The 14,353-nt window shown below is 34.5% G+C and overlaps 1 protein-coding gene across 1 annotated transcript in view; it reads right to left on the reverse strand.

The window, feature by feature from the left end:
- The window catches only part of LOC103806195 (alpha-mannosidase 2-like), a gene marked incomplete at its 5' end in the record, with an annotated part of 28,844 nt that extends 18,942 nt beyond the window's left edge, over positions 1-9,902 (reverse strand). The window contains 4 exons of the mRNA XM_009078876.1: positions 2,573-2,687; positions 8,439-8,561; positions 8,680-8,910; positions 9,737-9,902. Coding sequence (XP_009077124.1) covers positions 2,573-2,687; positions 8,439-8,561; positions 8,680-8,910; positions 9,737-9,902 — 635 coding nt within the window. The remainder of the gene's footprint in view (positions 1-2,572; positions 2,688-8,438; positions 8,562-8,679; positions 8,911-9,736) is intronic.
- Positions 9,903-14,353: the final 4,451 nt, after the last annotated feature.

Below are 14,353 nucleotides of genomic sequence, written 5' to 3' on the forward strand. Positions count from 1 at the left end.
GATGCTCTAAAGTTGTAGAATTTCCACCTATTTAAAGCATGAGTACATTGAACAAGGATACAGTATTTTAGCTTACAATTTTTAAATGACTGGATTCTAAATTACTTTCAGCTTTTTTCTACTGCATCATTTGAGTTAACACAAAAATACAAATATAAAAATAATAAATTATAAGAAGCCTCTGATAAAAAGATTAACAAAATCATGCAGATATCAAAACCAGGTGTTAATGTCAGCAGAAGGTGAAAATCACTCAATGGTCAATTACTGAACAAAATTTTAAAGTCAGAGTATTTTCTGCTCAAAATCAACAGAATTCTAAAGCCAAAAGATGAAAAAGCGGTGTTTACCCCAAATTGCTGAAGCAGCTGTAGGACTCAGAAGTACTGCCCAACAGCTGGATTAGCCACACAATCAGGCTTGCTACCCCCTGGCAAACAGGTAGGTTACAATAGGAGCATCAGGTGGTTATTTGAAAACAAAATGTATTTATACAATACACGTATTGACTTATTTCCACGTGCCTTGCTACTGCACATATTTAGGAAGACTTCAAAATACGAATTTGAAGTAATGCTGTATAAATAACTTCCCTTACAGGGAGCAGACCTCAACAAAACAAGGATACAACGTTAACAAATTTGAAATTTTGAAAAAAAACCTACACATGAAGATATTAAAATGAAAACATACCAAAAGGTGAACAGAAATATCAAAAAATATATTTTGTGTAATTTTTCCATGTAAAAACTGGAAGCATGGTACAAGACTTCACCATGAGGACTGGATATGTAATGGTGTAAGTATTGAAACATTGTAATGAATTAAAAATTGTCCAAAAAATATAAATATAAAAAGATAAAAAATTATTAGACACTGCACTCAAAAGGAAAGATAAACTGAAGTGCTAGGAATTGGTAAGCCAGTGATTTTCACTGACAAATAATTTTCCATGAACTGTGAAATAGAAGTATAATACTTCTAGTAGGCACTTGCTAACAAATTAAAGAAAGAAAAGGGAGTATTACAGAAAAATCCACTTTAAAATAACAAACAACTTCACCTTATTTAAAAAAAAAAAAAAAAAGAGACTTTTCAGGCTTTTCCCTTCCCTTCACTGCAATAAACATCCTCCTGTATAAGCTCCTTCCTTGCTGAGAAGCATAATTTACTGAAACTCACATAGCAAACTGACTTTCCACATTTTTGGCAACCTGGTACATCTTGACCTGAAGGTAAGTTTTTTCCTTTAAGCTCATTTTATGCATTTGTCACATAAAATAAAAAAAAAAAATCTTGAATATTGTTGTGTTTCCTGAGGATCTTCAACAATAAATTACTATACAACCTCTTGGTTTGTGGTCATACAGAATGTGATCTAGAGTTTGATCTGTACTGGACAAATGGGCAGCAGAACTCTGATCAGTATATGGCATATGCATAAACTCTAGCAACTTCAAACTTCAGTGTACACACATCACAAAAAATGAGGCATCTGAATCAATTTTGGTTAGAGAGAAATACATTGCAACTGAAAAAACCACCAAACCAGATCCTGTCAATATTGGTTTTGAAACCTAGATGAAAGCAGGAAAAGAGCATGGGAAACTTTCAAAGTACTTATAGCTTAACTATTTGTTTTTAAAGGTGTTTAGGAAAAATAACTAAATATGATAAATAAGATTTTAAAAACCATGCAGACAATTTTGACTTCTACAGTAAAAGTAATGCTAATACAGAACATGTTAAATTTGAAGATGCTTTTAGTGCACTTAAAGATGCACTTAAACACGTTAAGTAGAGTTTCATGAAACTAAAATAAATGTATACAATTGTGCCATGATTTCCTCCCTCCTTCATATTTTTCACTGGCCAATTTAAACAAGTTTGGAAGGGTACAGAATTTCCAAAGTTACTGTTTACCTAGAATTTTCATGGAAATCAGCAGCTGAACACCAGATAAACAAAAACCTGAAACTTTTACTGAAGAAAAAGCAAGCAAAACTGATAGAACCTTATGTCTTAAGAGCCAATAAGTTGATATTTGGTGCTGATGCCTCTCAAGAGAGACAACCAATACTGTCACAAGCTCTTTCAAGCAGATAAGGACATACACAGGAAGGTCACAAATAACTCAAGCCTAAAGTGGTGAAGCAAACAAGACTCCTCTATTAATGTCACTAATATATACATTTATATTCTCAGGAACTTTACAGAAGATATTGTACCTCTGTCACTAAGTTTGAAAGTATGAAAGAAACAATGTTTTTACATGTCAGAGATATTTCTAACATTATTTTTCCTCATTTTCAAAATTTACTGCTACTTACAGCATCCAGATAACTCAGTAAAGTTTGGAGAGGTATCTCCAACATATCTGCTGTGTTTAAGCTTACAAACTTAATGTCCAGTATGATACTCATAAGAGGAACCATGGTTCACTGGAACCACTAAAAACTTCAGTCTGACGAATTCTGCACTCATTCAGAAGTGGATCATAAGGACAGGTAGGATCCAACACTGTAGTGATGAAAAATAATTGCCAAGAGAGAGAGAATTTCACAACTCTTACCCTGGACTTTGTACAGTCGCACGGTATGTGTCACATGGGGAAAAAAACAAACAACTTCTGAGAAAATCCTTCCATGAGCAACTCTTATGGTAGGTAGATCTGTATAAATATAAGGCTACAAAAAGAAAATAGAACATAAAAATAAATAATTCTGAAGTCTTGCATAAAACTTATGCCAATAAAACAGAGTATTTAATAAATATTTAAAAGTATTTTAATTATTTTAAACTGTTCTATATCTAAATCTAGTCTAAAAACTGGAACTTGAAAAATTACTCCTAATCTGAAATTCAGCAACTTCTCTTTATAGTCTCACCTTCTCTTCAGCTAAAATTAGACTAAGTCTCATTTCTTATCTCACATGTATTTTATGACTACTAATGGACAAAAGGTCTACAGACAAACACACTAATGTATATTGCACATGTCAGGATTGAACTTTTTCGGTAGCAAAATTGTACTTTCTAACTAGTAATCAAATACAGTAGTCTCACAATTTGTTGAAGTGGTTTAACTGCCTCTTCAGTTTGCTCACATTTTACTGTATCAGTGGTATACACAGCACACAGAAAGCTGCCTCTATGCTGTCTTGTGGATCAATTTGTATGTCCATTTGAAAGTGAAAGAGAAAGCTTTTTCTTCATAATGAAAATACAATACATGCAAATACAACTATAGGGAAACAGCTACAAATAAAGATTTCACTCAAAAACACTGCAACCCAAAAAACATGTTGTCCAGAGGGATCTAAGCAGAAAGCTCTCAAAGATTGGCTGTCTTCCTGTATGAGTCAACGCCATAAGGACAGAAAATGCTCTATCTTGAGCAAGAGAAGAAATCACCCGGAGGAACTCTTTTCCATTGAGCTTTTTAGTACAAAACATGATGGTGATATTGACAACAGATATCAAAATACACTGAAAGCTGAAATGAGATGGATTTAACAAGTTCTCAGATTCTGGAAATTGACACAAACACTTAGTTCATACACCAGCCACCAAGTTGCACATGTGGCTGGATCAGCTCCTGTTCTGAAGATAAAGGCAGCCAAACTTACAATTCCAAAATATACAGAAAGATGACATGATAGAAAAGGAATTAAGTGCAATTTTGCAGATATTGCCAAAAATTAATTACTTTTATTAAAAAATCATAATTTGTGATTTCATTAGCACATGCATTGAGAGAAATGTATTAAAACCAGTTTGGAATCCTCTAATTCAGACAGAATGCTAGGAATATGCACAAAGGAGGAAGGTGACTTATGAAGACAGACATTATCATGTAGTTTGGGAGATCAGATGAGTTCTTTCTGATACAAGGAATGGCAATATGATGCATACTAGAGTTCTCGAGGATGAATGATTGTTGGACAAACAGGAAAAATGAAGTAAAAATATGCTACTGACAGAACAGGGAAGCTTCCTAATTCATATTTAGTGCTTAGTAAAGCACTAATCCTGGAAAATTATTTTTTGATAGTCACCAGGAAACACACTGAGTTCAGAACCTATAAAGAGATAATTGCTCACGTTTGCCACACCAGAAACATTTAAATGAATCAGGCTTTTAAGCAGGAAAACCTTATGCATTGAGTATGCAACATTCTAGTATCATTGTAAAGATCCTAGGTGAGGTGCATAAAGGCCTATGAAATGAACCTGGTCCTGAATTTGACATACAAAGGTACTTTTGATGAGAAAGTTTGACTAAGAGGCTGAAATAGGCCTCCTACTACTCAAGCACAATCCATATTCCAATGTGCAAAGAACAAACAATGACAGAATATTTGCAAAACTGATTTGACAAGGCCCATGTCTGAATTCAGTATTAAGGGTGCTCTGAAAATGCACTTGGACTACAGGACCTTCCAGCATGAAGGAATCTGTGATTACTCACACTTTGAATATTAAAAAAAAATTATTTTGGTCTCATATGTAGCGGTTAGTCCTAAGACTCTGCTTTCTAAAGGATTAAAACAAATAGTTATTGCAAAATCTGTTCTGCTCAGCTCCACTAGAATGAATTCCACTGTACAAGATTCAGCAGCCTGCTGAGGCAGGTTCTATTGACCCTGGAACGCAGTGGTTTTCAGAAACATGGTAACAGAACTATTGATTTAAGGGTACAGAAACCATTTTTCTGTACTCATATTCAAGAGAAACATGACAACCTTCCTTTGACAGAAAGTGGGTGAGGGAGCTGTGAGGAAGCAAGATAGAAATTTTAAGGGAGAGTACTTGGAACAAAATAATACCCTGTAGCTCCCTAGGATATCTTTAAAGACTTCACATCAAAGCAGGTGCCAATAGGTGGAAATAACTGGAGAGATGCATTCAGTTAAAGATTTACTGGCTTGTGTAGAGGATGGCATGGCATATTGGAGCCTGAAGGCATGAAGCATGGGCCATAAGCTTTTCCCCTTATTGTCAGGTAAACCACTACCAACTATCTTAGTGTGGCCTGGGAATTTCCAGTAGAGCAACACACTGTTGATGTGGATGTCAAGTAAACTATGCCCAGAGGACAGTTTTCAAACACAGGTGAATTGCTCTTGATAGCTCTGATAGTTTAAAAAAGACCTGAAGACAAAGCCTTCAGGAAAAGTTGTTTCTCAAGAGCAGATTACCCTTTTTGAAGGTTTGACATGAGACTGGGCTAACCTCATGTATTTTAGCTCTAGCACTAGAGATCCTGCAGAGTTTAAAAAAAATATCTCTTATATATTTTGTTAGCAATAAGTACCTATGGGAACTAGTACATACATAGACCCAGCTATCTGAGGGATAGTCAAAATTTCCCAGCCTGAGTCTACCAAAAAACTTCACTTTGATACAGAAAAATATATTTGTAAAACTAAAAAAATCAACTACTTGCATTGATCCCACAAACACTTAGCACTCTGAAACACTCTGAAAAAACCTGCTATGCTCTATTCCCTATTGATGCTAAACAGGGCTAGTAACAGGTCATCACATATTGACTTGTCTTGAATACATAGAAGGGAAAATAGACATTTAACTGTTTTAAAGTTTACTAACAGATATACCAGTTGGTCATCCTTCACAAAATCAGTGAGAGATACAAATATGTTTTTTCTTTGTAAATGGGATGCTTTTGTTTACATGTGTTGTGAGGTCCAAGGAAATCCCTTCTTTCCAAAGCTTGATAACATTGTCAATCAGTTATGCAGCACTGCCATTTACAAAAATTAAGATGCTGCTTTTTTTCCCCTGGTGCTTTGCTTTCGTTCTATTTTGCAGAAAATACAAAGGCATGGTAGGATGACTGCCCTATCTCTAGAGCTGCAGCTGCAGAGCTCTGCTCTATGTCACTGTTCCAGACTTTCTACTGGTGTCCTCACCTGAGGCTTCTATAGAACTAGTTTCACACTTTGGAGACAGCAAGGTCAGAATACTCCATAGCAAGATCCTGTGCCACAACCTCAGTGGCAATGTCTGCCATGGTGTCATAGAGCCTGAAGTCCAGCAATTCTCTCCAGAGCAGTGATAAAGAGATATCAGTGTTCAGTGTAGCTTCTATTTAATACTGTAAAAATCACTGTCACTAACCCAGGTCTCTGCTGATGTCCAGCTTAGTGCTGGTACTAGAGGCTTACCATTTCTTAGCATGAATGCACGCTTTGCAGCACACCCGGCTGGTTTTAGGTCAGCTATAAGGATGATAAATCCAACCAAAGTCTTGGAAGGTTTAGATCCATGTACATTTCAGTACACAGACCATCATCTGCAGAAAACATGACATGCACTCGTAACACCCTACCAATGACCAGAATTACACTATATCAATTGCTCTAAATTGCCATGGCTCTTAAGTCTTGTCTCGCAAACCTAGCATGTTATAGCACAAAGTTTCCAAAATTAAACTGCTGGAGAACCCAACAACAAAAAGACTACATAAATACTACAGGAAGACAGATGATTAAAATAGAAAACTAAAAATAATTTCTGAGTGTGGCAGAACTGAAAATAAAGTAATCAAAAGACTTATCAGATGACAACCAGTTAAGGACAAAGAAAACATATAAATGTATTCATACCAAAGGGAAATAATCCAACATAAAATGCAATTATTCTTTGCAAATTTTGTAGTAATACATAGGGTGAGTGGGATAAGGGAAAAAAAATCAAACTACCTATCCAAAAATCAAGAAAAATGCTTGAAATCTCTCCTATTGCCAATTCAACCAAGGATTTAGAAAATGTGAGTCAATCCACATCACACTGAGAACCCCAAACAGATGGCAATTCTTTTAAGACAGAAAGTGCCAGTTCAAACTGTTTAGGAAACTACTATAGAATTACATTGTTATCCTCAGTGGGACGCCTTAATTAGTGTTATTAAAATGCAAGCCAAATGAGCCTTATGGTGAAGCATAATATTAATGAAGCAGAATTTTCAGAAGCATCATTTCAATTTTATTGTACAAAATGTTACAAAAGCTGAACACCACCCTTTTTAATGTTAACTAAAAATGTACTTTCATTTCTAACAAAAATTCAGTATGTACACTATTTTGCAACTGTGCTCGCAGACATATGAGAGACTTTTTCTGTTTATACCATAGATATGTCCAGATTATTTTTATAAAACAAATAACTTAAAAGTCTCATTAAAACTATCTAACTGGTAGATGTAGTGATGATTATTTTATAAGCAAAAGATAAATTGGCATGTAAAATGAAACTAGTTAAACTGTGATCATGCATCAGATGAAAGGTAAAAATGAAAAACCACAAGTAATATTGTTCAGGTATTCACAGGTCAAAACACTGACATATAAAATGAAGAATAAACATGAACCCCGTTGAACATATCTGATGTAAGCAATTATGGGACTAAATATACTCAATAGTTTAAAACTGTTAATTTACAGACCTCAAAAACATGTGCTTCTAGGAATGACTGCTAAAAGAAAAAGAAACCCTTCCATCCTTTCCGGATTGATTTACACATAGAGGGGCAAAAGAAAAAAAAGGCATGCCCAAGTCCCCTCCCTCCCCAAGAAAGTAGAATGATTACCCTTGCTTATTTTCTGAAGTGGCAAACAGAGAACCCTCAAGCTTGCCCTGTGCATGCAACTTGAGTTTTCACAGGAGAAACTAAGCAGAAGAAATACGCTGCAAACCAACTAGGTGCATAAATGTTCATTATTTTATCATTTGCATTCTGAAATATCACCTTTCCAGTTCCAAAAGGGGTATATTAGATTTCATATGGTAATTAAGTTAGTGTAAGAACACTGCTACTTCTGAATTTCCAATTCAAAAACTAATAGGAGTATGCTGTTTTCTTCCAGTAATTATGCAGCTAAAAATACAGATAATCCTAGACAACATAATCAGAATAGTTGCTTGCAACTCTGTCTTTACATTCACCAATTGGGACACAGTACCTTATTTACTATATTAAACTAAATATCAGTTTAAAAAGTACTGTGCTGTGAACGAGAAGCTCCTTGTGCATAATAAAAAAAAATTATAAATCAGAAAAGGGAAGAAGCAGAAATGATTTAGAATGTCCAATATATTTTCACCAAAGAAAGTGAAAATTAACTTCTTTTACTGTATCACTGGACTTCTTGCAAGGGTAGCATTGTGAGGTTTTTTTTGTGAATCATAAATATTCTCTAGATTTTTACTTTTTCAAATTACTATTGTGTTTTTACTCTAATCTAGGGTTACGAAGTATGAACTTCTTCCAATTCTTTCAATAACTGATGTCATTATGTCTATTCACACAGCCTTTATTTCAGTTTTGGAGAAAACTAGCTCTTCCAATCTGTATTTGCAGAAGGCTTCAAGTTACTTCAAGATTAGAATCTCTCTGCAAACATAAGATTTACCTTGGCATCTCCATCTGGTATGAAGAGATAAGCTCCACTTTTATCCCGGTTACTTGTAGTTCCATACCAAGCAAAGTCCACCTTCATTTGATGACTTTTGCCATCTTCTTTGGTATTTATTTTCTAAAAGGACAGAGATTCATGTTTGAAATAGTTGATACAGCTAGGTTTTCACAAATGAATACAGACATTCTCAAAAAAACCCTCAAAACATAGTATTTTGAAATACAATGCAACACACCTCCAGTAATCCAGACATTCCAGAAAACCACAGTTTCATGTAAGCGTTTTCTAAGATTATATTATCCACAGAATTCTGTATTTCCTTTATCTTGAAAAGTCTATCTGGCTTCTCCTGCCTGCTATTCCTTACGTATATATTATAGTCAGCTAAAACTGCTTCTGAACTCTTATCTTCCAAAAGCTGGTAAACTCCAATCCCAAGAGGTGGTAGATGTGCCACGAAAGAGATCTGTTGGGAGCAAATAAGAAGCCATTACTAAAATTAGCAAAATATCAACTTTTTCTAGTGAATTTAGGTTTAGAGTAACTCCTTCATCTTGAATAATATTAGGATGGTTGAATTTTTCCCCTAGTCTATAAATGACTATGAAATTCCAAAATGAATAGCTGAGGGTTAAGAACTAACAAACAAAAATATCTGCATGGCTAATTTGCTCAGCATCAAGATCACCATTATATTAAAGCAATAATGATTTTGAATCTTGTTAAGAATGTTAGCTGTGATGTGAAGTTCTGAGCATATTTACTGTTCATTTGAGATGCATGTCTACTGTATCAAACGCACACAGTCCCTACTGATCACGTAAGTTTAAAAGCCAAATTTCAAAATGCACAAATTTAAATAAAGAAATAGAAGGATTTTTAGCCACTGGTTATTTAGGAGCAATAACCTGCCAAGAAGAGGTACATCTCCTAAGAAATTTGCTTAGAATTTGAAGTCCAGATAAGTAACACCTGAACGAAGAAGCAGCTTTAGAAAGTTAGGAGAAAAGATCCATCTCTACTGTTTTCTGCACATGCAGCTGAAACTGATTCTTTAAATCTAATACATCATATCACAAAAGGTTACTAACTAATCAGTTTAAGAAATATTAATACTAAATACATATATGTTGATTTTTAAATTTTTTAGTTACTTAAAGTGACTGAATTAATAGCATTGTCTACAGAGAATAGAACTGCCAATATATGAAGTATGCTTTCCATTTTCTTCAACTGTGAAGCTACAATATCTGTCAAAAGTACTTTAATGCTTTTTAGTTAAATTAGTGTACCTGATATGCATCATGTGATACTGTAGTTGCTCCATCCCAAACAGCATTAATCTGGACAGCAACAGGTTTTCCCAAAGGAGAAAGTAATTTAACTTTGGGTGAATTCACATTGACTGAAACCACGGAAAATCGCTCTTGTTCCACAGGATTATATAACAAAAGGTACCTGAAAAAATATATTTACTAAATTATCTTTTGGCAACCAAACTTCCTCTTTCAGGTTTAATATTACTGCACATAAATTTTACATACAGAGCATTAAAACAACATTAGAACAACAGGTACATACCACAACAAATAAATATGCAAAACATAACCAGGAAACAATGGATATTTAACATTAATTTCTTGTAGATCTTCTTTTCTTAATGCTATTATTTCTCCAAGAAGTTTTGAAAATACCTTACAAACCACCCCCATCAATTTCACATCTTAACTACTAAAGAATTGCTTGTAACCACTGCATGCACAATCAAGACATTTAAGGGCATTTAAAATGTATCTTTCAGGCTGAACTATTAAATTCTCATCCACAGCTGATTTCTCTTTAACACAATTTAGAAATAATGAAGTACTTTACAAAGTCTATTGTATGTATATATATATATATCTGACATACATTTATTAAAGTAACTAGTTTCTGTTAAAAGGGAAAGTACAAAATTATTTAAATTATAATTTACCAACATCCAGTATTGAAACTGTTTGCATGTACACGGATATCTTTCTACTAGGTACACATGGAATAACTGTTTTTTGTGTCATCTTATGCCTTTTTTTCCATTTGAATACAGATTATGTTACTTACCAAAAGAATCAGACTTCAGCTGAATAGAGCAACTTTATTAGCCTACTTTTTTTAAATTACAAGTTCATATATTATACTAGTACATTTGTGCCTCATGCCTCAATAGAACTATGATTGTACTTCATTGTCTTTTCATTGCCAAGTTCAAAGAATGCAGTAGTTACAACTGCTCCCTGAAGTTTCCCTCTATTCATGTCATCTTTCTTAAAATGTCTTTAGCAACAAAAAAGCCCTTGCCAAAGTTTCTAATAGCTTTTTAGCTATATACAGCAGAACCAATATTCTGTCTTCAATCTCCTTGACCTTCTCCACTGTAAAGCACAGTTTACTTCTTCATGCAATCTTTTATTTCATCAGTTTCCGTGATACCCATTTCTTACTCATCAAATCATTCCTTCAGCATTTCTTCTAAGTAGATTCTCCTCATTCTCTGCTCTGTTTTCTATGTAGATTCTTCAGGGTTTTGTCAGTGGGTTTCTTTCTTTTGCTTTCACATCTTTACCTTCAAATTCAATTACTGCCTTCACAGATCAAATCACCTAGAAATGCTCCCTTCCACCCAAACTACAAATCTCATTCTGTCACTCAGGTCAGGTCTTTGACTTATAGTTCACCTATGGCTTTAATCTTTTCCCATAATCTCATATTCTGATTGTAACTCTTCCAGGTTCCTTATCTGTACATTTCAATGCTCTATGCTCCATTATTAGCTACCCTGGCACTGCAGTACAAGTAAGGTCCTGTGAACAACTTGCAAACATAGCTAAACCCTTTAATATTTCATCTTTTCCAGCATCCACTCTATACAGACTGAGGGTTGCCCTCCTCTTCACACATGCCAGAGGAGAGTGAGCTCTCCCTGGCACCATAAATTCTGGCAGGCAGTGGACAAAACTGCTGCAATGATACATTGGAAATAATTAAACAGCAAAACTTCAGAGCTGACAGGCAGCAGCAAACGGATTTAAGGTAAAAAGGAAATGCACATCTAACTCCTTACTCTGAGACTGAGGACTTTACATAATTTCAGTGTAGCATCAGACTAAGTTAATCCACCACTATACTAAGAACGCAATACAGACACACAAGGAAAATCTTTACTTTTTCTCCATACGCTGAAAAATCTAGCCTACACTTTTTCCATCGTGTTCTTACCTTTTTTTCTTCCAACACCACTAATTTTAACCAACACAGTTTTGCTCTACAGATGCTCAGAATCTGCCATTTCCCCTTTATCTTTTCACTGGCTTCCTCTCTTTTCCCAACATCATTATTATGCTAGTAAATTTCATAGCACTTCACTGCTCCCCTATTACCTCACAATCAGGAGGAAATGAAAGGTCAACTCCAACTTCTTATTAATTAAATAAACAAAAATCAGAGGCTATATTAGCTTTTCATATCAATAACCTTTGGATTACCTGACACATAAAAATTATTTCCCTTTTAACTCCTTAGATTCCTGTGCTTAAGTATTGTTAAATCACTACTTCTACGCATAACAACTGTTTTCCATGCTGTCAGTTGCCTTCTAGCATAACCAAAGATGCTTTGGAATGCTCTCTTTTGCCCTGTTTCATGTTGAAGACTTGTAGATTACTAGACAATGCAATAGTTAAACATAATCTGGATGAACTTTCGGACTCTGTAATAACTTTTGCAAGACTTTATCAGAGCCTCCCCTAGACATGGGTAGGTCATTTTACACTTCAACTTAACTGGAGAGCTTTTCTTTTTAGGTAAGATTTTTACATTAAATATTTTGGTTAATGTTAGTATTTTGTTTGTTGGGTTTTTCTTCAATAACATTTGGGGAATCAAAACCTAACTAAACCAGCACTGCTCTCAGTCTACACCCATTAGAAAGATGGAAAAAATTAAAATTAGTGTAACACTGGTTTAAGAACTCATCTATTGTGAAGGAGTGTAAGAACACTGTCAGAAACAATACAGATTAAGAGATGATCCAACACCAAAGCTCAGAATAAATGCTGATTCTTATCCATCAACAGAACATTACAAAAATCTTGTATTTATTCTTTCCGTACAATGGAATTCTTATGCCCCTCAATAAAACGCAAGCATATGCATATAATTAATTCATAGTAATGCTACACATCCTCATTAAATGTAAATTATCTGCCAAGAAAAGAATATATTAGTGCACAAATATTTCCAGAAGCCTTTTTCACTTTCCCATTGATATAAACATGCTTCGCCGCTTTAATTTGTTGCATGGCAGATTTACTGATGACAAAAGACCGTAGGAACTACCGTATTATCATTGTATTTCACCAGACTACATTTTTTTATTTGAATAAAACATGTATGAATAAACATCTTGTTATACCAAGACACATTTTATATTTTTTGAATCAAAGTATTACGAGTTCACTATGTGTGTGTAGAGTAATAAGGCAGTCAGATGAACCTAGAGGAACCCAGAATAACAGAGCAGATTGAAATGCAGGAATTTTGTCTAAATGCTAATATTTTGTTTTGACATATTATTTAAGAAGGACTGAAGTGTTTATAAGATGTAATTCTCATGCATACACAAAAGCACTGACTAATATAATTAGACCACACTGCTTCCGAAGTACCATTCAACTCCCACCCTTAAATAAGATCACACTCTAGCAAATTTAAATTATATATGAAACAAAAGAGCTTCACCTCACCTAAGCTGCATCATTACAAAGAATGTCATATACAAAAGCTGAGTCCAACAACTTAATGCATTGTGGTTACATTCCACAGAGAAACAACTTGACATTGTTTAAAGGTTTTGTATCCCACATTTTAAGACAAAAACATGAACATTACTGTCTTTCAGAAGCAGCAAGCAAATATTTTCCTTGCTCTACTCACTCAGATCATTAGCCTTTGGCAACAACACCAAGAAAAGGATAAAAGTTTGTATCTTTCATCCAAATAAAGGGTGAGGGGTTTTATTGCTTATTGCTAAAGTTCACATGAAAAATTGTATCTGAAATATTTTACTCTAGATGCGCCATTATAGCCAAATGTCAGTCATAATTTCTTTCATTTATTCAGGAAGTCTATGAATTCTGAAACTATTTTAACATAAACTGTATAGAAACAAAAGGAAGTCATGTAACTTTCCACAGCTAAAACCATGATCAATTCACTCATGCAGAGACCACATATTTCATCTGTCCACTGGGAGCAGGAGTTAACTGCTCTCTGTCCATCAAAAAATGAGAAACAGGTGGAGATTTGAGCACTTAATCCTAAACTGGATGCAGCAATTTCAGAAAAGCAAAGCCTGACACCTGGTTTTCAGACACTTTTGGTAAGATACACTTACTTTTGTTATTAAATTATCAAGAAAACGTTCAAACTGGTGTTGTTTTATTCACAGGCCAAAATGTGAATAAAGAGGATTCAGTTCTCTAAGAACTTTAATCTTTGCCTCCTAGAAGAATATTGTTTCTTAAACTGAATAGTTTCAGTATTTCAAAAGACCACTGTTTTCTGTTTAACTGATGTGCATAAACATATAGGCATAAACATATAAACATTGATACACACATTTACTGGTAACACCTGCAACACAATTACCATTTTCTTTTAAAGTTCATTCAATGCTGCCTTCACAAGGGATCTATTCAACTAATGTGAGAAACCACAACTCACTACTAGTAAATGGCAGGGGATCATCAGTGACAAAAGCTAATTCAGAAGAGCACCTTCAATACACTTGGATTTGCTACAGCTTAAGACAACAGCTTTCATTGCTTGGTGGAGGACCTTTATTCAAAAATGCTTTAAGAACCAATTCTTTG

The sequence above is a fragment of the Acanthisitta chloris genome, unplaced genomic scaffold (assembly GCF_000695815.1).
Source record: "Acanthisitta chloris isolate BGI_N310 unplaced genomic scaffold, ASM69581v1 scaffold14327, whole genome shotgun sequence".
NCBI classification, from domain to species: domain Eukaryota; kingdom Metazoa; phylum Chordata; class Aves; order Passeriformes; family Acanthisittidae; genus Acanthisitta; species Acanthisitta chloris.